General features: G+C 31.9%; 4 protein-coding genes across 5 annotated transcripts; 1 reads left to right on the top strand and 3 right to left on the bottom strand.

The window, feature by feature from the left end:
• Nucleotides 1-477: 477 nt before the first annotated feature.
• LOC129302471 (uncharacterized) lies at nucleotides 478-966 on the bottom strand. Its single transcript, XM_054941390.1, has one exon. It carries the CDS (start codon nucleotides 964-966, stop codon nucleotides 478-480), a length of 489 nt encoding a protein of 162 aa, XP_054797365.1.
• A 14,302-nt stretch (nucleotides 967-15,268) lies between these two features.
• LOC129290455 (GEM-like protein 5) lies at nucleotides 15,269-16,502 on the bottom strand. The gene is made up of 3 exons (XM_054927231.1): nucleotides 16,161-16,502; nucleotides 15,794-16,068; nucleotides 15,269-15,678 (listed from the first exon to the last, which is right to left on the bottom strand). The coding sequence occupies exons 1-3, from the start codon at nucleotides 16,405-16,407 to the stop codon at nucleotides 15,466-15,468; spliced, it is 735 nt and encodes a 244-aa protein (XP_054783206.1). The 5' UTR covers nucleotides 16,408-16,502; the 3' UTR covers nucleotides 15,269-15,465.
• A 3,324-nt stretch (nucleotides 16,503-19,826) lies between these two features.
• Nucleotides 19,827-22,265, top strand: LOC129313635 (protein CYSTEINE-RICH TRANSMEMBRANE MODULE 7-like). Of its 2 annotated transcripts, XR_008594020.1 has the most exons (4): nucleotides 19,827-19,997; nucleotides 20,123-20,363; nucleotides 21,412-21,540; nucleotides 21,900-22,265. XR_008594020.1 is itself a non-coding variant. In XM_054956903.1 (3 exons), the coding sequence occupies exons 1-3, from the start codon at nucleotides 19,952-19,954 to the stop codon at nucleotides 21,946-21,948; spliced, it is 336 nt and encodes a 111-aa protein (XP_054812878.1). In that variant the 5' UTR covers nucleotides 19,838-19,951; the 3' UTR covers nucleotides 21,949-22,265. The 2 variants fall into 2 exon arrangements, 1 of the variants encoding a protein (XP_054812878.1); XM_054956903.1 differs by lacking the exon at nucleotides 21,412-21,540 and having other exon boundaries at nucleotides 19,838-19,997.
• A 1,820-nt stretch (nucleotides 22,266-24,085) lies between these two features.
• Nucleotides 24,086-27,405, bottom strand: LOC129313623 (protein AUXIN SIGNALING F-BOX 2-like). The gene is made up of 3 exons (XM_054956892.1): nucleotides 26,068-27,405; nucleotides 25,021-25,516; nucleotides 24,086-24,938 (listed from the first exon to the last, which is right to left on the bottom strand). Exons 1-3 carry the CDS (start codon nucleotides 26,520-26,522, stop codon nucleotides 24,180-24,182), a joined length of 1,710 nt encoding a protein of 569 aa, XP_054812867.1. The 5' UTR covers nucleotides 26,523-27,405; the 3' UTR covers nucleotides 24,086-24,179.
• Between the last annotated feature and the right edge of the window lie 463 nt (nucleotides 27,406-27,868).

The raw sequence follows: 27,868 nt of genomic DNA, 5'->3' as shown, positions 1-27,868 counted from the left end.
CATAAAGACACGGTTACATATTTCATGCAGTTAATGGTTTAGCTGTGGAGGGCTAGAAGCAAGCCTTTCCATTTTTTATGGGGTCATTCGCATATTACGAGTTTGTGGATGTTTGATCAAGAGATCAAAAATATTTGCACGATTTCGTATTTAAAAAAGTATAGCAGTATTAGAAGTACTGTGTTCAATTCTATATATTCATAACTTTTTAGGGCAAATTCATGATTTTATTTATTTAATATAAAAATGTGATGAATTAATAATCTTTTTTCTAAAAAAACTTGTTTACCACTTCTTAGGACTTTTTTTTTTTTTTTTAACCAGCAAAATATTTCATAGGCAAAGCAAACAGGAATTACAGACACTTGGAGAGTTCAGAAAACGAAAACCCAAAAAACCAGTACAAACAGTACTGAACCAATAAAACATAAACACAAGGCATCCAAGGAATTAGCCAATGCCTTCACAGTTGACTTCCTAGAAATGCTGGTCATTATCAAGGGTACTATTCGTGGTTGCTTCCTGAAGAATGATAAGAGCTAGAGGAGGTGGCGATACAGAAACTAGACCCTGAGGTCCCAACTCCCTTGAAGCTAAGGCAGCTAAACAGTCGGCTACATAATTTCTCTTGCAAGAAATGAGAGACATAGAGATCAATCTTCTGTCCACAATCAATTCAAGCACATCTGACAAAACCTCATGGTCCTTCCAGGGGCATGCTGAGTTTTTTCGCCACTGGACAGCATTGAAGACATCAGCACAATCAGTCTCAAAAGTTATAGGAGTACCTTCCCACAAATCACTAAGCAAAACCGCCTTCTTCACTGCCAAGAGTTCAACGAAGAAAGCAGAATCAGCTTGCATGCTTTCAGCCCATCCATGAATGTATTCCCCTTCGTGGTTTCTACAAACTATCCCAAATCTAGCCTTATGAGTCCGAGCATCAAAGGCCCCATCACAGTTCATCTTGATACACCCAAGGAGGGGTTTTTGCCACTTGACTTCATTAACATGCTCAAGGCATCACAGGGGTAGATTTCATCAATTCCTTAAATCCCAGAACTGACCAACGCATGCATTCGTAAGATCAACTGCGACAACAGGGTCGGGGTTTATATTTTCAAAACACTTCTACACCTCATTTTCCAGATAAACTAGCAAAAGGTGACAAGATATGCCTTGCCATAATCATTATTTTTAAACTCATCTAGTAGTAAAGCCCCAAACCAACAATTCATGTCACCTCCACAAAATTGATGAGTAGACCCAAAGGACAACCAAGCCAAGCCACACAAACCTAGTTACACAAAAGAAATAAGCGTTCAGTCATCTCCACTTCCTCTCCACAAAGAGGGCAGAATGCATTTGGAGAACATCTTCTTTTGGCCAGCGCTTCTCTTGTGGCAAGGGCATTATTCATTAGTCTCCACATAAAATGTTTGACTTTTGGCATGACCTTCGAGTTCCAAACTACCTTCCACACACTACCATCCACCACCTTAGACCGTGATGATCCAGGCCTATAAATGTCCACCCCTATATTTGGTTGTGTAGCTGTAACATAGCCTCGTTTCACACTATATTGCCCATCCTTTGCTGCTACCCAAACCAACTTGTCTAGCCTTCGCCCAATAGCCAAAGGAATATTCTAAGTTAGTTTGATCATACGAGGGTGCACGATAGATCAATGCCATTAAGTTGCTAGCATCAATCTTCTATAAGGTTTGATAGAAGCATTTCCTTATCTACTACTGCACCTGCTATCATCTGCAACTTAAACTTATCTGCTCCTGGGATCCAAAGGTCTTTCCATGCTTAGATGTACTGGCCGCTACCCACCTGCCAACATAGATTTTTTTTTTTTTTTCAAAAAATCTGGACCATGCAAAATACTATCCCATAGCCAAGAAGCACGAAGCCCTTTTTCAGCATCAAGAAAAGATTTATTTTGAAAATAGATTCCCTTCAAGATATGGGCCCAATAGCTGTCTGGTTGATTGAGAATATGCCAAGCAGTTTTAACTAACAATACATCATTAAAGACTTGAAAATCCTTAAAGCCCAGGCCTCCATCAGATTTAGGGCAGGAGAGGTACTTTCATGATTACCAATGAATCCTACTACTCCTAACATTGTTACCCCAATAGAAATCCAAACTTCTTAGGACCTGTTCTTTTAATATTTCTGCTTTTAAATATGAGCAAATTTTAAAAATCATTATATATTTTAGATTGTTTCAATGATTAACTATTTCTTATTGCTTGTGATAAATAGTTAAAACTCATAAGTTAAAAGTACCTTATATTTAATTATTTATGACCATCGGAGTATTTTGATTTCTTATGTACTCGGTGCTGTATTAAATGCATGTGTCACTTTTAACCACTACTTCTGAATATTAATATTCTCAATATAAATTGATTTTTATGAGAAACTTTTGATCCAAAATAGAGGGTATTAAGCAAATTTTATGTTTTTCTTGACATTTATACTCTTGCTTTAATGAAATTAATGTTATTAATGATGATAGTTTAAATATTCCATTTAAGAGTATGCTCCTTCCATTCCTATATATAAGTTATTTTCTAAAAAATTATTTTGTCCCTAAATATAAGGGATAATAATGATATTTTTAAATAATTAGATAATTTTACCCTTATTTTGAAAAATAAAATAAATTATTAATTATATGTTTTTCTTACTATTATCATGATATTAATTATGAAATTATTAGGGGTAAAATTGAAAAATTATTGTGTTTTTATGTGAGTTTAACTAAATAACAAACTTTTATTAATATGTAAAATTTGATTAAAAACACCATATATATAGGAATTGAGGGAGTAAATGAAAAGATATAAACATTTTTAAAAAATCAATATCTATCTTTTTTAAGAAATGTAAATTAGTTTACAATTATTTATATTATGGTTTAGAGAGAGTATAAAGTAAATTCAACGAACTTCATGATTACTAAAAAATGATAGATATATCTTTAAAATTGTTAAAAAATATCTAACTTTTTCATTTTGACATACTCCCTCGTCTCTATATATAAGATGTTTTTAACTTAATCCTGCATGCTAATAAAAGTTTGTTATTTAGTTACAATTATATAAAATTACAATAAATTTTTAGTTTTACCCCTAGAAAAGTAATAATACCACAGTTAATATCATGGTGGTGATGAGTACAATACACAATTAATGTCTCCTTCATTTTTCAAAGCAAGGGCAAAGTTGTCTAATTATTCAAAAATATTATGACACCTGACCCATTTGGAGACAAAATAAGCTTTTAAAAAATACCTTATACTCTCTCTAGTTTTATTTATAGCGTAGAGAGAGAAGAAATTTTTTTTATCATATTTATAAGTCACATCATTAAAGTTTCATTACATATTTTTTATTTTACCCTCCATTAAATGCTCGAGAAAAAAATGTTATTGAAATATTTATATTTAATAGGGACAAAATTGAGAATTTATTAAATTTTAATTTAAATGAGTTTTAAGATTTTTTTTAGTACTGGTGAACATATTGAAAATAACTTATAAATAGGATAAGAGAAATGTATAGAGATGAAGGGAGTAATGATTATAATAAATAAATTATTATCTAAGAATTCAATTGATAATAAATAAACAATGAATAAAATTAAAAAATGTTTATTACTTTAATTTTTTTTATATTAAAGATCAGGGGAATATCTAATTAAAATGATTTTTTTTTCAGTCTTTGTTCTCTCACTGACAACATCAATTTTAAAAGACTTGCGCAAAGGGCCTATATTCAAAATTTGCAAGGTTGGCGTTTCCTTGAAAGAACATTAAATACCTTAAAAATTCTTGCAACATCACCTACATGTATCACCACAAGTTGCTTCTAAAATGTGACTTGCCTTGTAGACAAATGCAGATTGTGGTTGAAATCCTAACACGTAACTTGAAAAAATTAATGTTCACCCCCCAAATAAAATGCTCTCTCCAATGAGTATTATACAATATACTTGTATTCAATTTTTAGTGCAATGAATCAGTTAATTATTTTTAAAATTATATCTTTTTAATATTTATTTTTATTTAATAAGGTACCTTAATTAAAATATGATATTTATATTTTTATTATAAATTTACTTTTATTTAATAATGTGTCTTACTTATACCTTAAAAGATCCAAAATATATTAGATTTTTTAACATGATACTTTGAAAAAATATATTATAAAATTGAACAAAGGGAATAATTTTCAAATTTTTTTACTAGAACAAATTGTTATCACAAGGTAGGATCTCATACATGTCTAGACCCAAAGATTCTCATATTCATGTATCTTAGGGTATGCTTATTCAGATAAAGTCCCTCAAAGCCTCTCTTGGACAAAGTTACACCACTTTAGGATCCTCAATCTCTTAACACTTTAACTCATAGATCTCTAAATATAGTGATAGGAAGTCACACTCATGAATTGTGATTGAATTTGTTTTAGTATGCAAGTTATTCTGAGAGGTATATGTAGAACATACTTGAATCTTTATATGACAGAAGTAAATTATTATTTGATCAAGCTTTCAGGGGGAAAAAAAAAAGAAATGAAAGACAAAAGAGTTTAGAACTTAAAGGAATATGATAGAACACACTCTTATTACTTCAAACGAGTGCCAAACAAGTTCTTATATCTTAATATAAGATATTTTTAATAAAAATATTTGAGTAAAAGTCTAATGTTAAAATTAGGGACATACTTTAAATATTTTAAAAATTACATTTCTAAAAAGCAAGAGGGATTTATTTTTTAAATCATTTTTTGCACAAATTAAGTGGAAAATTTTTATTTAATATTATAAGGTATTTTGGGACTTTCAAAATACAAACAATAATATTTCTCCAAAATATACTTAATTAGGGGCACAATTAATAAAATGTTATAATTGAGCTATTCTAAGGATAATTAATTAACTCATTTAAGGTTAAACACGTGATATAATACTGAACAAAAAGAGTATTATAATATGATTTAAAATATATCCTAGATTTTAACCAAAAAAGTTCATAAAATTGAGGATACCATATTAGAAGAATCCTATGTATTTATTACGAGTGCATTAAAATTCAAAATGATTAATGCACTTTAAAAGCATGATGTTGTCATAAATGAAAATTATATGATCATACTGTTGCCGTACTTTGAGAATTGGTCGGCGCGATTACACTTGGCAAGGTTACCGTGGCTTCCTTTGATCATACTGTTTTTTCTTTTTTAATTTTCAAATTCGAAAAAATTTAAAATATATATATATATATATATATAAACGAAGTCACCTCACAAGATTATATTTATTATTTAATTACTTATATTTATTTAATAATTTATTTTAAAAATTATATGTTTTTCAAATGATGCATTGTCTCCCTCCAATATTTATGTAATATTTTTTTAAAGTGTCATTTTTTTATTCTGTCAATTGGTATCATAGGAAATTTAGGTGTATTATCATCTTCCATCCAAACTAACTTAAAACTCTCCTTTGTTGACAATTATTACCAAAATATTTAAAAATAATTTAGTCAAGATGTAATTAATAAAGTTCATTAAAAATATTCTTAATTGGGAAGTAATTAATAAATTTTTTTGAATGGATGCATCTTATTAAATAAAAATTAATATGAAAAAATATGTAATTTTAAAGATAATTAATTAAATAGTTGAAAGGTATAATTCAGTTTAAAATACCTTATAATTTATAAGAAATATTTAGTTAGACCTGGGACATCATGTCATATGTGTTTTGTCTAATTAAAATACTTCAAGTAATGTAAATAAAATTTTATGTGATATTTTTTTAATTAATCTTATTTTTATAACAAAATGCATATTTAATTTTTTGTCTTTTCTCCCTCTATCATCATTAATATCAAATTAATTTATATTAAATACTATCTAAATATTATATTTTTATTAAATAAATCACAAATAATGTAATGCACCCGACTTACCTAAATATGTCTCATAAATTATAATACTAAACCAAGAGAGCATTATTTAGACGTCATAAATGCTCCAGTGCAATGTACGGAATGTTTAGTATGGAATTATTCACCCTGTATATATCGTCTTATAGATATTTCAACCTAATTCGTATTTTATATTATAAACTTACTAAATTCAATGATAATTAATTAATTATTAATTTCTTATTTAAAAAAATATCAATAAAAGTTCCTTCCGCCATTGATTCCACATCCTCCTATAAATACCCTCGACTCTCGCTCGTATTTGCTATTCCAGTTCAATTCCAAGCTTCGAGGTCATCTTGCAGATTGCAAGTCAGTCGCCATGGATCTTGAAACACTGATCAACTGGCTTATGAATACTCCAGAAGACCCTCTTCTTCCTCCATGGGAACGAGCTTACGATGTCTCAGTAACTATAAATCTTTCTCACTCCCTCCGTCGTCTAGGTTCTAACGCATGAACCTTCAAAAACTGTGCCATGTCTGGTTTACTAACAGTGTTTAATTTTGCAGAGCGGGCTCATTTTCTACAGGAACAATCAAACAAGATCAACGGTATTCGATTTAAGACCCACCATCGACTTGGGACGTGGCATCATTTTGGATAATTACAAGTGGTCCTGCATGGGAAACAGAACTTCGTTCCAGAATCTGGTTGTTCAGCCTCTGTTATTGACACTGACACACCACAGTCTCAGAAACTTGACCGGATTTTACCTGTTTCGAGCATCCTGCAGCCTTGTCCCTATGCACCTCATTGTGGAACACCCTCTCTTCCAATGCCCTTTCTGCCATTGCTTCATCCCTCTCATGTAATGTTCGTTCATCCATTATGCCTTAATCGTTGTTTAACTACCCATTAGTCTTGTATTGATGAGTAAGTTATCCAAGACGAGTATGAGGATATGATGGCCTTTGGGATCGATATGGTCTTTGTTGTTTTTATAATATATATAATTTTATATGCTTTCATCAACTTAATATGCAGCAAAAAACTTTGCGAGTTTTGTGTACTTTAACATGCTTTCACCCTTGTAATGCGCGTGCATGTGTAATTGTAAATATGCATTAAATTAACAGTGAGCTTAATTGCATTTGAAAAATTGGTCAATAATATATGATACAATTTTCCAAAAAAACAAAGATGAAATAAAAACGAATTCTCATTGATTACAGCATTGATTATAAAACTCGATCCACCACCTCCATTTTTTCTCGAAGCGTAAATTGAGACACATTTTGCATCCATCACTTACTTTATGAATAAAATGCAATGCAATGTATTTGAAAACTTGATGAATGTATCAAGGTTGTTAAAATACATATAAGATACAATTCTCCAAAAAGAAGAAATAAAAAAAGATTTATTTATTATGAAACCAGATTTGGCCTGTATTTTGCTTGAAATGTAAAGTAAGAGACATTTTACATTCGTATTTTATTTTATGAATAGGCTACAATGAATTTGAAAAATTCATGAACATATTGATATTGTTGAAGTATGACTATTTTCGGAAAAGTGCAAATAAAAACAGATTCTCATTAATTGCCTTATTTATTATGAAACCAGGTTCATGGCCTATATATGTTTTGCTTGAAGTGTAAATGAAGATGTGTTTTACGGTCGTATTTTACTTTATGAATAGGTTGCAATGTATTTTAAAACTTGGTGAGTGTATTGAAGTTGTTGAAATACAATTATGTGATACAATTCTTAAAAAAAAACAAGAAGATAAAAATGGATTTAATTATTTTGACACTAGGTGTAGGCCCTGTATTTTACTTGAAATGCAGAGTGATGGATTGTTAGATTGAAAGGTGCAATGAAAGAATAAAATTTAAATTTTAATCGCGATTATAGATTGATTGAATTTTTTCAAGTTAAGGTAGATAGAAAAATACTTTTTAGATGTCGAACTTTCGAGCTTCTTTTAAGTACTTGGATTTCAAGAATTGACAACAAAATCCCCTACCAATGTCCACACAAACAGCTTACCAACATGAACAACGTGCTAGTACTCCCAATATCTATCTAACATCTGCACTTGTAGAAGCCTTGGAAGAACTAATCTTCTGGCTTCAGTCATACGCTCCTTCTTTTTTTAGAGTGTTTTCTTGGCTTTGAAATTTTTTGCTGTTAAGAGACTCTTAAAATTTTATGAAACATATCCCCTTTCTAAAATATACATAAATTAAAGTTTTTGTCTTCCTTTTGAATCTTCAAAAATAATCACAGTTATTTCTAAAATTATATCTTGACCCAACAAAAAATAAAACTTAATTTATCTCATAAATTAAATTTATGATATAATATCCTATTTGAATTTATCTTATAAATTTAAATTATAGAATTGATATTATATTCTCTAATATCATGTTAGTTATTAAATTTAATCTATCATATAAACTAAATTTAAAATTAACATAATATCATATAATATATAATATATTATATGCACATTTTGAAAACACACACACACACACAAAATTTATATTTTAAATTTTATATTTTATATACACATATATACAAATATTTATTAGATAAATATTCAAATACATACATACATACATACATATATAAAATTCATTCATCCTATGGAATCTAAACACATTTCTAATTCAATGAACTTAAACATTATAGCTTGAGTTAGGTTATTCTTATATGCAACCTTGTAGGCCCATATGAAGTTGGCAGTGGGCTAATAACGTTACAAACTCATAAGTTACAAGTGGCCTCTAACAAGACATTGTAACTGCCTTATTTATATAAGGATCAATGATCTACTGTAACCTATTATATAACCATATTACATCTCTTTTGTCACGTGATATTTCGATCGAGTGTGAAATATGAAATTGCCCTTCTTCTTTATCTAATCATTACTTTCTCGATCTCTAAATGAACTGACTATAACAATGAAAAAATCCTTTTTATTATAGCATGGCCATATATTTTTTCAGTTTTACTCATTGAGGGGCATGATAATATCTCTCAATTAATGTGAGAAAAATTCTATCCTGACCACTCATATTCCTCTACATAAATATTACTAAACTCAATCACAACATTTATGATCAGCCGGTTAACGGTGACTTTTGACTAGGTCAAAGTTCAATTATCATCATGTAGAAAGTCATAATGATCTCAAGTCAAAAAGCTTAGTGACATGTTTACATATGAGATAAGTTTATGACTTATTTCATAAGCTAATCAAAGTTATACGAGTCTTGTTTCATCTATGATTCATCATATCTACCGATCAAAGATATTTAAGACAATCAATATAATTTATCTAAGGATAAAATTATCATAGTAAACATGTAATTAATATGATAATAAAAAATTTATTAAATAATAATGTTCATAGTACAATGATTGGTGTTAGGGTACAATTTCCAACACACTTTACATCCATATCTTACTTTGTGAATAGGGTGCAATGAATTTGAAAACTTAATGAATTTATTGAGGCGGTTAAAGCACAGCTATATAAATGAGACAGTCCTCAAAAATGAGGAAACAAGAATGAATTCTCATTAATTCTCATTAATGTATTTAGCTTTAGGTGTATATTGAGACACACGTTGCGTCCGCGTTCTACTTTAGGAATAGGTTGCAATGTATTTGAAAACTCGGTGAACGCATGGAGTTTGTTAAGGTACATCTATGCGTTACAATTCTCAAAAAAGAGAAAATAAAATAAATTTATTTATTATGAAACCATTTCAGGCCCTGTATTGTTCTTGAAGTGTAAATTGAGATATATTTTACGAATGTATTTTACTTTATGAATGGGTTGCAATGTATTCGAAAACTTGGTGAATGTATCGAGGTTGTCAAAGTACAATCATGTGATACAATTCATGAAAAAAGAAAATGAAAACGGATTTAATTATTGTGAAACTAGATGCATGCCTTATATTTTGCTTGAAATGTAAAGTGATAAATATTTTACATCCATCTCTTACTTGATGAATAGGCTATAATGAATTTGACACTTAATGAATTTGTTGAGGCGGTTAAAGTACAGCTATATGACACAATCCTTGAAAAGGAGGAAACATAAATGGATTCTCATTAATTATTATATTTTGAGTTAAGATATATTTTTATTCATAAATTATTTTTTAAATAGTATTCAGTATTTTAAATTATTTGTCGTATTATAAAACTAGGTAGAGGCTTGCATTTTGTTTGAAATGTAAAGTGAGACACATTCTGCATCCTTATTTTACTTTACATATAGGCAACAATGAATTTGAAAACTTAGTTAATTTATTTGGACCGTTAAAGTATAGTTACATGATGCAATCAAAATGAAAGTGTAAGGTCTCCTTTATACAATTAACCCCTAAAATAAAGATAACTAAGGAAATAAGCTAAATGAATTATTAAATTTGTAAAATTTTTATAAATGGGATTACAAGCTTTTAAAACTTAAAATGCCATAAAATAATTTTTTAAAAAAAATTAAAATCAAAGCAAAACATTCACACAGAAACATAGACATCATATAAAATAAAATAACATCAAATTAAGATCAGATAGCAAAAATTAATTTTGGCACAATTACGCTGCAGCATAAAATTTTATGTTACAGCATAAATTGCAGAACTCGGCTATAAGTTGTCATGGTAGATTTTTTAGCGAAACTTTCAACATGCACTAAATCTCCATTCGATGTTTGATTAAGGTAATTTAAGTGTTTAGAAAAATCTTTCTTTAAACTCTAGCTAATGATACTAGTTTCACATCAAATCATTTCTTAATTAAAAGTTAGACACTAAAAAACAAACTCACTTTTTTATGCTTTCAAAACATAACTAAGGTGTCCAAAACTCAATCCAAATGCCAAAAACCCACATCAACCCTTAGATCACACTTAATGGACTATAACAAACTTGTACAATATAACACAACATTTAAACAACACCTATATCACATTTTCACTGCTCAAACCTTAATCACACAAACATAAGAGGAGTCAAAACATATAATTTCACATTTAAATCACCATCAATTACAAATATACTCACTCCTTACTTGCACAAGTATTTTAATCTTGCACAAATATCTCAATTAAAAATATATCACATGCACTAGGGCCCAAAATACACATTTCAATACTTAATATTTAATGGTGCAAGCATAACAAAATATGAACATCTTAGTTGGCAATACCATGACAATTACACATTAATAAAAAATAATTGAGGCATTACAATAAGAATGTTGATTACTAAACCTCATATGTCTTTCCCTTGTCCCAACTAGAATTAGTGCCTGTAAAATGTTACATGAAGGATGAGTATAGTCACTTAGTAATTAAGGTCAATCTAGCCTATACATTTGCATCAATTAATTATAGATGCAAATAATTTTAGTATTAAATGTTTGTGTAATAAGTGTGAGGGAGGGTACGCTAAAAAATAAAATTGCTTTCTTTCCCATTCTCGATTCATTCCCCTTCCCACCTAAGTTACATGCGTGCATGAGACTATGCCCTAGTTGTAACATCTCAAATTTTAATTCTTACATTAAATGAATTGATCAAGGTTAGTTAGATAAAATTATGTATTAATGACTTGAATAATTGTTAAAGATGATTAATAGGCCTATTAAATGTGACAATAGCCTTTAGACTAAGTTTAAAAATGAATTGGACCACCTATGCTCAAATTGAGGGACAAATTCATGATAGCCCATTCTATGCCATCCATCACGAAAGATGGCCCAAAAATTTAAATAAAGAGTTCGTGCTTGTGATGGAACTAAAATAAGGGGGGGAAAGGAATAACAGAGAAAGACAACAATGGAGGGAGTATTGTGCGTTGCTATAACTTAATCATTTGGAGTTTTGGAGGTGATCTGAACTTGATTTCGTCTAGGCAAGTCTTCCATACTCTTTCTCCTTCCATCTACAAGTTTTGGAAGTAAGATTTAAGGTTGAAAAATCATGATTTTCAAAGTTAGGACTTTAGGTCAAAACCCATTGGTTCAAATAGGATCGGCGAGTGTTGTTTAAGCATTTTATACCCAAATTAGAAGTTTTTATGGTTGTGAGATTGGGTTTAGGGTTTTGGACAAACCTTAGGCACTATGATGAATAATTTAGGTTGTTAAGTGTTATATTAGGTGTTATTTAAGTTAATGAAAATTAATAAACCTATCGGATACAAGATTGCACTTGAATTTTTATTGTTAATTGTAGACTAATTTTATTGTGCACCATTTAAGCTTAACTTTGGCTCAAGAAGCAAGTTGTACAGGGGTAACATTTGATTTGTTAAAATTTTGAGGTAACTAAGAGATTTTATTTTGTACTAATTGCTTATCATATTAATTATGAGTATTTGTGAATTTGATGAATGTTTTTTGGGTCTCAAGAAACATGAATTATCATTTTTAAAAACTCAAATGCAAGCATAGCCTTTTTCATATTAAGGATAGAAGGTCAACGTAGAAAATGTTAATTTTTTATTGAAATGAGGACTTTAAATATTGTGATATCCCTTTTCAATACATTAAGTATAATGACATTATCACATATTAGGTAGGAACTTGCTCCAAAAGGAGTTAGTGTTATTTAGGTCCATATAGATATTACCAATACTATGAGTGACTTTGGTGGTTGGTTCAAAGTTAAGTCTACTTGAACATCACTCAAGAGTGGGTGTAAATGTCAATTGCCCCAACTTCTAGCCCTTAACCACCTTAGACTGGACATAGGGTAAGGCTTGAAAATAAACATTAACTCTATTAAGAATAATTTGGGAAAAAATATGATAAATAGTATTTGAAATTTGTAATTTTTCTTATAATTTAAAATAAAATGATATATTTAAAAATAGTGGAAGTAAGTGATAATGATCACCTCAATAAAATCAAGAAGAGTTAATTAAGTCATTAACTTTGTTTGAAAAACTTTCAATTTTACTCATATTAAGATAAAAAAATATTTATAAAAAGTTAAATTTACATTTTATTCTCTCTCATAATTAATACCTGATTAAGTACCTTATATTAAGTATCATTAATTTCTTTTTTAGAAGATACGTTATAATAAGAAGGTGAACAAGTTTAACCAAATAGTTGGGTCAAAAATTCAAACTCAACAAACATTATCAAGCCAAAAACATCATCATCATCATCATCATTATGGTAATCATTCACTTCGACGCCTTCCTTCTTTAGTTGACCTCTCGTACACCCACTAGTGCCATACCCAGAGGATTATAGCAAAACATATCATCACATTCACAGTCCCTTGTGAGTTTCACAATCACCCAATCCGGTAAAATATATTCTCCAAGCGCGAACATCCCATCTTTCGTGACGTAGCACAGAGCCACGGTCACCAAGTTTGTCTTGGGGATTCACTGTTTGAATTTGTCCCAAACAGTGGATTTACCATTCCACAGGAGACAACAATTTCGATCCTTCGTCAGGAACCTGGCCACTTCCCACAAGCATATCCGCATCCAAAGTGAACACCGCAGATTGAGGGCTTCCCACTGCAATTCCACGATCAATGATTGAACTTCCTCTTCTCTCTATCCTAATTTATGGGTTATTTTTAATAAAAACTGTATTTATCAATCAAACTCATTCAATCTACTTTACAATTTCATTTTTTAAAAAACAAAAATGTAAATTTTTAAAAATATCTTTAATTTAATATAAATATTAGAGGAAGAAAATATAATAAAGGAAGATGAGTAATATTGAAAAAATATATTTAACAAATTTTTTTGTCAAATTATCTTATGTATTTTAAAGCATAGAATTACTTTTAAAATTATCTTATAAATTTATATGGAGGAAGTATTAGTTATCTACCTTGAATCCTATTGCGGACTTTAGTGAATTGATGCAATCGGACCTCTCTTTTTTAATTCAGTTCTTCTCATACTTCCTTGCTTATTTTTTAAGAAATTTAATATTAAAAAATATAAAGCATTTGTAGTCTTTTAAGATATAATTATTATCTTTTTTTAAAGTGTACTTATTGATAATAATTTTATATTGATTGTAGGGTGTTTAATAAAGATAAATATAAAAAGATGGGATTAGTTTAAAAGTAAGTAATTACTTTATTGGAGTTGATATTTAGTTAAAAATACTTTATATTTTTTAATAAAAAAAGTATTAATTTTTTTTTTTTGAATCCATTAAAATGAATCGCTTACTCTTATGCATAAAAGTTACACTTATCCAACCAAAAAAAAAAGGACTATATTAATGGAGCACAGTATTAACATAAACTCTATTAAATTATGAGTCGAGTAGTTTATCACTTCTTTTTATATTTATCAAATGTTTATTTAATTAGTAATATGTTTATAAATAATAAATATATCATATTTAGTCAAGAATAAAAATGAAAGAATGACAGATAAATCCTCTAAAATAAAAAAATAATTTAATCTCATAAAATATGATAATAACATTGAATTTCTAAAAGACTTCTTTAAGATTAAATTTCTATAAGAAATTACACGTACCCCTCTACAACTAAATTTATATTATTTACAAATTTAGTATAAACATTCGTAAATTTGATTCCATCAATGATTAAAATAATTTAAAAAATCATTACTTTCTACTAGCAATTTTTTTCAATTAGCAAAATCTAATTAATTTTATATAGTTTACAAACTTCATTTCATCAATAACTAAAATGATTTAAAAAATTATAATTTTTTTCAACAAATTTTAACTAATTTTATATTATTTACGAGTTTAATATAAATATTACAAGTTTAATTTTATTAACAATTGAAACAATTTAAAAATTATAATTTTTTAAATCATATAAGAATATTAAAATAATTTTACATAAAAATTTAATTTTAAAAAACTTATTGAGACTTCACCGTCGTTGTTAAATTTTGTAAAACCAAATTATTATTCTCCTATTTTAGAAGCTTTATTTGTCATTGCCCCAATAACTGCCACTCATCCTTACTATCTACTCTCTCTGTGCTTGTATATAAAATATATTTAATCAAATTATGTATATCAACAAATGTTTATTATTTAATTAAAATAATAATAATTTTTTAATTTTGATCTCACAATTAATATCATGATAGTAGTGGGTGAAAAAAAATACATAATTAATGATCTATTATATTTTTCAAAACAAGAGTAAAATTATTTAATTACTTAAAAATATTATTAACATCTTTTGTATTTAGTAACAAAATAATTTTCTTTCAATTTGGATACGATGGAAATCTTTAAGAAATAAAATAGATAAAAAATGTAACCTCCTCAATTTTTGTAAATATACACAACTACATTCGAAGAAAAATATAAATATGGCGTGAGTATGAAGAAAATTATCAATAACAAAAAAACAAAAACAAAAACAAAAACAAATAGAAACACCAAAGCAGGGAGATTTTATCCTAAAACCCACTTCACTTGGCTCGAGTTGTCATTACTTCTCAAGAAGAAGCCGATGATGGTACTGCTATTCCTGGCACTACAAAATTAGAGATGCTTTCCGAGAGGTGCTCGACCGCTTTATCAAAATTCACAAAACCCATGAACCAAAAATCATATCCGTCCGCCGTCACAATCTGAATATACTTCTCTGGTGAGTTCTCCTTCATGATCACGGGGCTCACTGACCCAATCTTACCCAGAGGCACCATTACCTGCTCACCCCCAATCAAAATATCACGTTCGTTGTTTTTCTATTTTTCACCAAATTTAAGAATCATTTGGATAAAATTATAGGTTTAAGAACTGGGATTAGGGATTTGAATTTACCTTGTAGGGGCTCCAAGCCTGTTGGCCAGAGAGTGCGTTGTAAGACACGGGGCTATCGCTGCAAAATGCGACGTGAAGATTCGAAAGGTAGAGGGTTCCCGAAACCGGACCTGCCGACGTGGAGATGTGACAAGCGAAGGTCTTCTTGAGCTTCTCGTTGGGAGAGGTTGTGAAATTTTGTTTGTAGAGAGACTCAAATCCGCCTCCGCTGATGGCTTTCGCGGTCAGATTCATCTTCCCCCAAGCCGCCGAAGATACCGATGGACTCGTCCTAACTGCAAACATTTAACATCAGAGTCAAACGTTCAGTTTCCGATCTACACAAAATCGATCAAAACACGAAAGGTCGAAAGGAATAAACACAGACGATTGTGCCAGACGTTGTTGGCGGTTACTTCAGCCTTTTTACCCCACGAATCGAGGGTGTGGAGGATGGATTCCATGGGACTAGCGGGAGGCTTCTCAGCCGGCGCGTGTTGGACGTAAGGATGGTGGTAGTAGGGAGCGGAAGAAGAGGAGGACGGTGCAGATGGAGGCGCGTGTGATGCTGCTTCGTGGAGGGTAGGAGCAGCGGTTGGGGCGGAGGGGTATGGAGGTGACTGGTCGGACTTCATTACGTTGGAGCAGAGACGGGAAAGAGGAGGAGAGAAGCCAAACGAAAGGTGCGAAAGCGAAAGGCTTTTAATTACTCGTGACGTGGGGTAGAAGTTTGAAGGTCATGGCTTTATTATAAGGAGATATAATGACAGGCAGCTAGAAGGTGGGTTGCTTAACCGCGTTATTGTTGCGACTTGCGACTCCAAAACACGGCTCGCTTTCTCTCTCTTCCTGCTTCCCCACTTTGTTTCCCATTTCAAAACCTTTCACAAATTTTCCTTCAATGCGATTCTCTATCCAAACCCAAAATTTCGGTCAATGTCGTCCCCGTTGTATCTTACTTCCTTCCGTTTTATCCGTTTGAAAATAATATATATATATATTATATAATTTAAAAAAATTATTAACTATATACATTATATTTGAAAATAAAAAAATAAACTACAATATTCTTTATTAATTATATTAATCAAACCTACATTAATTATTTCTTATGACAATAGATGATAAAATCATGAGAATAATTTAAAAAATTTACAATAAATATTTATTGAAAGATGTAATTTTACTTATATAAAAAAATAAATTAAAAGTGATAATTTTTTTTATAAATAAAAACAGAGAGAGTATTTTTCATTCTTACTCGTTCATCTTTTGTATGATTGTGCATCACTTCAACCTTTTTTTGTAAAAAAAATGTTTACTCCTACCTTTTATTATTAAAAAAATAAAGTGTTTTTAAATGATTAAATATTTAAAATATAAAATACTTTTATTGTTCGAAATGTAATTTATATGTTTTTTAAAAGTATATATAATAAATAAATTATTTTATATTTATTTAAAAATGAAATATTTTATTAAGTAAAGGTAAATATAAAAATAATATTTATTTACAAATAATTAAATATTTAATTAAAAAATAAAATTTAATTAAAAATAATTTATACCTAGAAACAAAAAGTTCATAGTTTATATGAGTCTCTTGCAACAAAACATATATACTTTAAGGACAAATCAACACGTATCCGCTGTGTCTTGTTATGATCTGTTTTTTTTTTAATCAATATTAGGATTTGTTTTTTCATTTTTAGTAAATAAATAAATTGACTCTTAAACTATAAATTAAAAATATATGGGGCTGTAAACTCATTTTTAATGTATTTTTTTACTTTAATTTTAAAAAATTGTGTGATCTAACCCCTACTTTTAAAAAAGCCTAATTTTGACCTGGTTAGAAAATGACATGCAAAAACTTTAAAAATTAAAAAAAATACTTAAAAATTACAGAAAATGACCAAAAAATATTTTTTATCATTTTCTATAATTTTGGTGTCTTTTGTCATTTTCAAATCAACTAATAATCAAATTTAATTTTTGTTAATGGCAAGGATTATATTACATCATTTTTAAAAATTAAAAAAATATTATATAAAAGATGAGTTTATAATCTCAAACCCTTCTGAATCTATAATTTAAGAACTAAATTACTTATTTACCTTTATATTTTATATGATATATTGCGATGTCTTAAAGAAGTCTAAAAGAGTTGATTTAAACATCTCTATTCTTTCGAACTTTAAAAGCGGCCTTCATTTTCTGTTTAGTGAGTCATGTCGTAATTTATTAGCATGGGAGAATAAGTCATTCCAACAATTGCCAATATGAATAACAGGTTAATTTACGCATCAATTCGACTGAATTCAAATAGATCCATTAATCTGATAACTTGGCTTTGCTCCTCCCATCTTTCTCCCACATCCTATTAAATTTAAACCGTTCATATTGAACAGTTGAAATTAAATATATTTATTTATTATATTTTTTATTATTAGTTTAGACAATCCAAATTTAATATGAATGATCTAAATTTAGTGTTAAAATTACAAAAAATTAATATTAAATTTAAACTATTTATATTAAATCTGAATCATTCGTACTGATGATTAGATTTGATAATTTTTTAATTTTTATAAATTGGCTATCAAGATATATTATAAATAGTGCAGATTTAATAATTATTACAAGTATAAAAAATTTAATATCAAATCTGGACTACTCATATTAAATTTAGATTGTCCATATTACATATTTAATAAAAAAAATGTAACAAAATTAAAATATTTAATATAGACAGTCCAGCTTTAATAGAAACTGGGAGGAAGCAAGCCATGTTCTTAATTTGGAGGGACTCGTACGTTAGTATATGTTGTGTACTTCCTGTGTAGCTTTTGAATCTAATCACCATACTTCTTCTAATTTCCTTTATAAGTTACTCCTATCAATCTCATCAATATTAATATAAAAAAATAAAAATGTATAAAATTTTAAATATGCTCTTATATAAAACATTTTAAAAGTGATGTAATATTACTTTTTCTCTCATATAAAAGGATAATTTTAAAAATGCTTTTGAAATATTAACTAAAAAATCAGGGAGAATGACAAACAAAGACCTTGTAAGAATATTAATATTAAATTAAATTTTTTAACACTAACATTTCAAAATTTCACTACTCCTTCTATTATGTTTCAGTATCAAAATTCCTAATTTAGCATTTTAATTTTCATTCTTCCAAAAAAAAATTACACCTTAATTTATAAATAAAATTAAATAGTTCTTCCATTTAAAAATACAAAGTATTTTTAATTAAATCTCATCCTTCAATAAAGTAATTATTTACTTTCAAACTAATCTTATTTTTTTTATTTACTCATATTAAACATCTTACAATAAATATAAAGTTATCATTAATAAGAATATTTTTTAAAAATAATAATTATATGTTAAAAAATTAAAAATATTTTATATTTTTTTAATATTCAACTTTTTAAAAATATTTTATATTTTTTTAATGGGGGGAATAGATTTTTCAAAACATGTTTTATAAATGAGATAGGATAAATTACGTGTTAAATACTTCTGCTCTCGCGGTCCCAAGGCCCGAGCCCCAAAAGGCCAAAACACGCCGAGCACTTGGTGAACAAGGGAGAGCGACATGAATCTGCACAGCATTATCTCTTCCCCCAAAAAACAAAAACAAAAAAAAAAAAAAAAACAAAAAACCTCCATTAGATTTCCGTTCATGACGAGGAGGAGTTCAGAAACTTCCCACGCCAAGCACGCCACCAATTGTCTTTTTGTTTATTACCTTCTTTTTCTCTCCCTGTCATGGAATCACTTTTATCAATTTATCCATCGATCTAAATTCTAATATTATATATCAAACATTTATTTTATTGATTCTCACGATATACCTTTTTATATATCATAAAAATTTTAAAGAAATTCTCATTATTGACTGTCCATGAATCCTATAATTTGATGCAGATTTATATTACATACTAAATAAAAGAAATATTTTGATCAACCAGTTTTGTAAATTCCAAAAGGCCTTCATTTGTCACAGGCTCAAGGCAAAGCTGGTTTAGAGGGAAAGCGTGCGCGGGTAACGTGGCGCGCGGATATCGAAGCGAGGAGCGTTGAAAAGGCGGATCATTCTATATTTCCTTTCAGTCTCAGACTCTCATCGTCGACATCGTATCTCGTGACGCCCAACAATGACTAGTTACCACATTGCCCACCGCCAAGACTACCCTCCTCCAGGTTCTTCCTCCTCCTTCCTCTCCCGCTGCTTTTCTAATCCTATTCTTTCGTTCTTCCTTCTTTCTTTTTCCGATCTCAATTCTAATTTTCTTCTCTTCATCGTTGAATTTTCATTTTTCACCCAGGGCAAGGATCTGCCTATCCTCCCCCTCCCCCTCCGCCGGACCCCTCCTGGCGGCCGCCTCCTTACGAAGGTTATCCGACGCCCGTGTATTCCGGATACCCTCCGCCGCGGCCTCCTCAGCGTCCCCAGTATCAAGGGTACCAGGGTTATTTCAATGACCAGTATCAACAACCTCCTCAACCATATCCCAGTCACTATCATCAACACCATGAGACCGACTGTCATTCCGTCTTGCGAGGCTGGTACGCTTTCCTTCTTATGAACTTTCTGCCCTGCTTTCGTGTTTGAATTTTCAAGTATGGGTTTCTTTCTTTATTATCTGGTTGAATTAGTATCTTGAACCCTGATTTCATTTCCAATTTGTAAGTAATTTATTTATCTTGAAACTTGTCTCACCCCATAGTTCGTCACAATTAGAACCCTTCTTTGTGAATTTATTTCACCTCATAAATGGTTAAATAAACTCGGGTTTTCTCTGCAATTTTCACTGTTTTTACACTCTCAAAGCTCTTATATTTTTTCCTTTCCGGTCACTACATTTTTGTCCCTCCGATCTCGTCCAAATTAACTACAGTTCGGATTCTGTTGAAAAAAAATATAGAGCAGGGTAGAATTCGAACTGTGGCAAAGGTTGCCTTTGAAACAGAGTTCCAACCACAATGGGATATAAGCCCCCATACAGCCATGCTCATTTTGTCTTGTCACACCAAGGCACCATAAACTCTTATCATTTCACAATTTTGTTTTATCGATGAGTTGTTCTCGCTAGCTAAGCATAAGAATCTGACAGCACTATTCGCACACCCTGCGACTTATAATTACATCTGTTGCCTTGGACCAGGGAGAAATCTCCCTAACGATGTATACTGATATGAGTTTCTTGGTTCGGATTCCGGTTCCTGTAAGTAATGAATTTCATAGGCATTTGTGGGTTGGTTATCATTAGTATCAGAATGGGGCTGCAGCCTGCAGGGCCAACATAGCAGATTGGGAAAGAGTATCTTGCCTTTAGAAAATCTCCGTCCTTTGATTCACTAAGATGGAATGAAAAAAGAGATATTGCACTCGTTTCCAAAATGTTTCAATCTTGATTATTAATTTAGATGGGAATTAGTTACATTGTCTGTAGTTGTTTTGCCTGTTTGGAGTTAAATAATGGATACTGATGTTTGTGTGCTAGTCTGAAATTTAGACTTTCATCTTATTTACTGTGACAAATCAATGTATTTTCCTTTTTAAGTACATATTATGCTTCCACTGGTAGAAACAATTTTCAGGCTTTTGTATCAGGACTCGAGTTCCAATTCATAAATTACAATGCGATGATCAAGCATTGTAATTCATGACAAATTACTGTGATAATTAAGGCGATGCTTCTTCCCATTGAGTCTGATATTCTAAACAAGCTACGATGGCCAGGTTAGAGAAGCAAATGACATACTTTGTCATAAATTAAAATGCGATGATCAAGATGATAGACACTGATTTGCAACATACGTGCTTTTTTCAATATGTTCCTTGTTGTGCTTGAACTTGGACAGCTCGATCAAAGATTTGACCATGACATTTGACTTGCTCTTTACGCATATCCTGTGACCCATATCTGATCATAACAGGTTTAAATATTTGATATCGCCATACCAATTAGGCCTAAGGTATCAAAATTATTGATGGGGGATTCGTATCTTTTTGAGTTACTTTGAAGGATCAGTCTTTTATATGCCTGTCCTGTTCATTTCTTTTGCTGTCAACTAATGTGGTTCTTCTTGCTTTTGCAGCTTGGCAGCACTCTGTTGCTGCTGTGTGCTAGAGGAGTGTTGTTTTTGATAGTCACGTTTATAAAATGATAATGAGCCGTTTCTGCAGTTGTGTTACGGCACTCCTCTGAGAAGTGTGGGATACCGGGAATCCGGGATCTGTCGTTTTTATCGTCCTTGTTCGGTCAGTGCTGTTATGTCTATAGGCCATGATTTGGTTTGTCCAAGGGGCCTATATATATGTGTATATATCATCGCATGCAAGCTTGATATGCAGTCCGATATCAACTTACATGTTCAGAGGATCTCCATTTAGCTAATATGAAGCACACACGCACAGACAGATTATAATATACTATTATATATTTCACCTGTTCTTTCTCGGAAGACTTAGTTCAATCACTCCCCCCCCCCCCAGGGGGTTTAAAGCTCTTAACTTTTCTGTGCTTTTTCTGATGAAATGATACCTGAACCTCTTTAAACCTAGACACTTTCATCCCTCAAAAGACAAGTGTAATGTAATATCCGATTTATTTCATGTTGCTTCCACCCTGAGCAAATAGGCTTCGATCAGCTTCCGGGCTTACGGATCTTCAAATTTTCTAACCAACTTCTCTACAAATTACGTTCTACAGAATAGACACAGTTCAAAATTAAAAATTGCTATTTTAATGGATTTTGATTAAAAACATATTTTTCCTCTTATATATAGAGAAAGATGTATATTTGCAGACATGATTTCTTGTACGGAAAAGTGAGCCGCCGAAGTTTGATGTTATAAATGGATGCAAATTTCTTCATTGGTTCTCTCTTTATCTGCACTTGTGGAAATGAAGAGCTATGATACTTGGCTTCCAAAGACGCCAAAAAAATTCGTGAGAAATTTAAGTAGGCTCAATGTCATGTTATTTGTAATCTATTCAATTAAAGTGTTTTAAGTTAGATAAAATTTTATGTTTAATTAATTTTATTCTTATAATATAATTCATATTTTTTTTTACTTTTTCTCACTTTACTATTATTAATATCATAATTAATTTATATTTAATATTATTTAAGTGTTATATTTTTATTAAACAGCTCATAAATCATTTACCAAAAGAATTTCTCAAAGATTCGCTTCAATTTTACGGGGTGGAGTGTGATTCCAGATCAGGGCAAATAAACGGTCGCGTCATACACGATGAGTTTCTCTCAATTGTACCGTCCGTCCTGTAGGAAATTAACCAGTCAAACATGGAAATCCAAAACTAATCATTAGCTTTAACGAGTCAGTGACATGGCCACTTCAAATTATCAGTCATCTCAACTAATGATGTATCACGAATAATATTGTGATGTCTAACAAGATAAGAACTGAACAAGTATCATCTGGCCAATAAAACAAAGTTATCAACTAATCCCCCGATATTAGTCTGACAGGCGTGGTTCTATCAATTAAATTATTGAATTGCCATCACAGAATGATATGATTTTTTTTTTTAATACAATGGCACGGTAAAAACTGTACAAGAGTTATAAAAGTTAGGTTATATCTGAATTCAAGGTGATCTTGCAACCTATAGGCAGTTATTATAATGAGATTGGAGTTGTCATGAATAATTTGGCATGCAAGTTGTTTGCTTTATTGAAGACATGATAAAAAATGACAAGCATGGTTCTATCGATTAAGTTATTGAATTGTCATCACAAAATAATATGATTTTTTTTTATGCAAAGCCACAATAAAAACTGTACAAAAGTTATAAAAATTAAGTCATATCAAAATTCAAGATAATCCTACAACTTATAGGCAATTTATTATAATGAGATCAGAGTTGTCATGAGTAATTTGGCATGTGAGTTGTTTGCTTTTTTGAAGACATAATAAAAAATGACAGTCCAATCTCTTATAGCCAACTCCCTAATTTTTTTGATGTTCGGAGATAATTATCAAAAAGTTATATTGTTTGAGTGAAAGGACTTCCATATAATCATCGTGTAAATTAATTTTAATGAGTTTTGCAATCCAACAAAAATTGAGACCTTCTAGAATGTCTAATAATTCTGCTGTAATATTAAGACGATAGTTAAACTACTTTAAAAATCTCATTATTCAATTTTTCAATTTCCTTTCTCGTCGCGTATGACTTCCCCACAATACGATTTCAATGAGGGTCGAAAGCGGCATGTCTCAAAGGACGGATAAATGAGTAGAGATTGCAGAATAAAACAGAACACCTGGCTAAATTTCCATTAACCGGTCAACCTAAGCAAGTACAGCCTGCTCAATAAAAGGACAATTAAAATGGCCTAGAATACCTACAGAGTCCACACAAATTCTGGTGCATCTTTCCTCTTCCCTACTAGAGTTCGATACAGGTACATCTTCTTTACTCTCTGCCCATCCATGCTACACTCTTCCTGTTCATCCTCATTTATGATCTCCACATTAAGCCTTGGCATCTTCCGAGCCAGTGCCTTGCAGGCCCCAAGGGTGACTTCGCAGGACGACATCCAAAGGGATCGCATTGTTTCATACTTACCTACGTCCCTTAGAAGTGCCGTGTTGCCGAAAGGGCAATCTCTTATCTCAAGCTTCCTGAGCTTCTTGCATCCATTCAGCACGTATAGCATCCCCTTGTCACTTTCTCCAGCAAATGCAATGGACAGCATTTCCAGCTGCTCAGCATACATCCCTATGTAAAGGAAGACTTTATCGGTCAACAAGCCGGAGAGTGAAAAGCGCTTGAGACGCCTGCAAGACTGTACTATTGCCCCAAAACCTTCATCTAGTGGCTGCAATGTTTCTGGGTCAGGTTTTGCGGGATCCAGGATGCACAGCCTAAAGCGGATAAAATTTGGGCAGTTCTTGGCCACTGTTATGAGGGCAGCATTAGTCATCCGTTGGCAGAAGTAAAGCAGTGAGTGAAGCTTGGGGCAACCCATTGATATAGCAACAAGTCCATTTTCCGTTACAGATCCATCCCATTCATCACATGGGAAAACCCTCAATTCTTGCAAATCTTTGCAAGTAACAGCTACAACGCCTAGTCCTTCGTCTCCAATCCAATCCAGTATCTGCATACATAAATCATTAGCACTCACCAAAGTAGTGCTTAGTAACAAAAGCAAAAAAGATTTTGTAGCTAATTAGATTCACCCATAATCGCTGAAGTTTCCCACAGTGGTGAATTAGTTTTCTCAGCTCTTTACCCTCAATCCCTGCTGCATAGCTCAGATTCAAGGATGTCAAGTTCGAGCAAATAGGATATATAGCAGGCAGGCAGCGAGGAGCAACCTCCAAAAACCCCGACAAGCTGGTTATTGATTTACACTTTAAAATGGTACTTTTAAGCTCCGCATACGTCCCAGAATCTGGATCATCAACAAAAGACCCAGTACCCAGGTCAACCAGCTGAGGTGCTCGCATCAATATCCTTTGGAGTGTGTCAAGGGGCACAGAAGGATTTAACCTCAAACTCCTAAGGTTAGGAGATCTGGCCACAAGCCTTTCAAGAGCTCCCGAATTGATCTCTCCTTTGAGACAAGTAAAATTGAGAGAGACCAGTGATGTACAAGTGTCAGGAAAGCAGCTTAGCCATTGCCCTTTGTGATCCTCAATTTCATATTCTTGCAGGTCCAGCTCTGTAAGAAACCTACATTTCAAAAGAGGCAGAAAATTGAAGAGTCAATTCCATATGCTTAACATCAGCACAAGAGATTTCCCATGATCACCTTCACCTACTTCAGCGATACCACTAGAAAAATCCCCCCCAAAGAAAAATTATAAGGGGATAGCAAACAAAAATGATAAATATATGAATCAAGTTGTCGAGATGCTACGAGCACTAATTTGTTAGCAAACCAGAACAAGTTGACGGGTAAAGCCATCATACAGAGAAGTTTGTAATTACCTACTTTGTTCAAATTTTAGATCTCCTCCATCTAACTTGAGGACATAATAATACCCAACAACAATAAACTAAAAAGTAGCAAAACCGCAGAACAGATTAAAACTGGACACGATATCTAGACATTGATAACGGCAAAGCCGCTACTTCAAGCCGAGGCTTTCCAAAACATAGACAAGCATGAACCATAATCCACAACCAACGGTACTAACATTCGCCAAATCAAAAGCCCTTGTTATCAAACTAAAGACAATGGCACCTACAAACATACAAGAGACCCAAGAAATTCTGCTCACTTGCAATTTGCAGCTATTGCTGCCAGGCCATCGGCGGTGAACCCTTCACAGCTCACAAGAACTAAAGACTTGAAATTCGAGAAGGAACGGGAAAGTAGCTCCAGGCTCTCATCCGAGACCACCATTCTCTTCAACCTAAGCTCCTCCAATCCCACCCGGTTCTTCGCCAGTGCTTCAATCCAAGGGAAGACAAAGCCTCCCCAATCATCAGGAACTAGATTGAAGTCCGCAAAATGAGGCTTCCCCTTCAGAGTCAGAGATTTTAGTCTAGGAAACCTCTGGATCAACCTCTCCGGGCTGATCGAGTAACAGTTCCCTATGAAGACCTTTTGCCGGCTACATCTTTCTATTCTGTACCACGTTTTGCACACCAGAGACACCGCATTCCGGTCGCGATGGGACGTCACGAAGTCGAACACGTGCTCTAATACCTCCTCCGGAAAGTAATTCATCATTTTCCCTACTTCGCGATCCAGATTCCACAACTTTCACAGAAAATATACATATTCTTGAAGGAAATAAAATGTTGTAAAGAAGCAAGTGCCAAGACTTTATCTCGGAAGACCTATATCACAATAACAGACTCAAGATCCAAACCCTGATATTCGCAACAACATCAGAGAAAAACGATGAAAACTGGGAAGTCAGATCTTGGGCCACAAAAAGAGTAAGATAACTCTCTCCAATCGCATTCGCGAAATAACTTAAACTCTGCAACAGAGTGGGAGATCGAAAAACTACTAATGACTTAACGAAGCAAAATGGAACTATTAAAAAAAAAAAACTGCAGATTTGAGATTTCGCAGCCTGGATCTGCTATATGGATCTGGTATATAAGTGGGGAAAACCCAAAACAAGGAGGAGGAACTTAAATTATCTCATGAAAAAACAAGGGGAAACTGAAATTACGAAGAAGAGAACAACAGAAAAATCCCGGAGTGACCAATCATCCGCAAATAAAACGGTGATGATTACGTTGGATAAATAAGCATTGAAGAAAAGGAAAGACGAAGCTAATAGATATCAGAATCCATAATTTCCACAAATGGTATTCTACAGTCAAAAGGCTAAACCATCCCAGAGGAGAGGTAGGAGTTAGCAACTCAGCCCTTCTCTCTTCCCTCGCATACCCATGCCAAAGCTGAACTAAGTCGGAGAACAATGCGGAACCCAATTGATTGGGCTAATACCTGGCCATGGTTACCCTCTTCCACAAAAGTCAGACTTTTGAATCGAACGGTAGGCACCGATCTTTTTTGGGGGATTGAGAGAATCTTGACCGTTGAGAGGATAAGCATGCATATGTCCTTTTCCCTGCTTTCCAAGTGAGCCTCCTCTGCAAAAAGTCCTTATTTTTCTCTCTCTTGGAGCCAGAAAGAGTCCCAGAGATTCGAGAAATACGAAAACGGGAAAGCGGCCCGCTACATAATTGCCACCGTTTCATTGTAAAACTACGAAATTACCACCCAAATAAATGGACTCGCGGCGTTTGACCGTCCTATTTTTATCTTGCGAGATTGTGACGGAGACGGAAGCTTTTGCCCTAGTATGACAGCTGTTCATCAAAAGGAGCGAGTACAATTAATTTAGTACTCGCGGAGAACATCATTAATTCAATCTTCCCTTCTTAAATTTTACTGATTCCGCAGAATTTTTGTCTCCACAGCCTATTTATACCCAAAAAAAAAATACAGTATTAAGCAAATGATTTATGACCGTCAGCTTTTGTGCTTAACCCCTAATAAATCTAGTCAACCATCCCTTAAATTTTTGGAAGAAGTTATACTCCCTCCGTCTGATA

This window comes from Prosopis cineraria, unplaced genomic scaffold, assembly GCF_029017545.1.
Source record: "Prosopis cineraria cultivar Desert tree isolate PC_DT_omini unplaced genomic scaffold, ASM2901754v1 PC1, whole genome shotgun sequence".
In the NCBI taxonomy this organism is placed as follows: domain Eukaryota; kingdom Viridiplantae; phylum Streptophyta; class Magnoliopsida; order Fabales; family Fabaceae; genus Prosopis; species Prosopis cineraria.
This window is presented reverse-complemented; position numbering and strand designations above follow the sequence as displayed.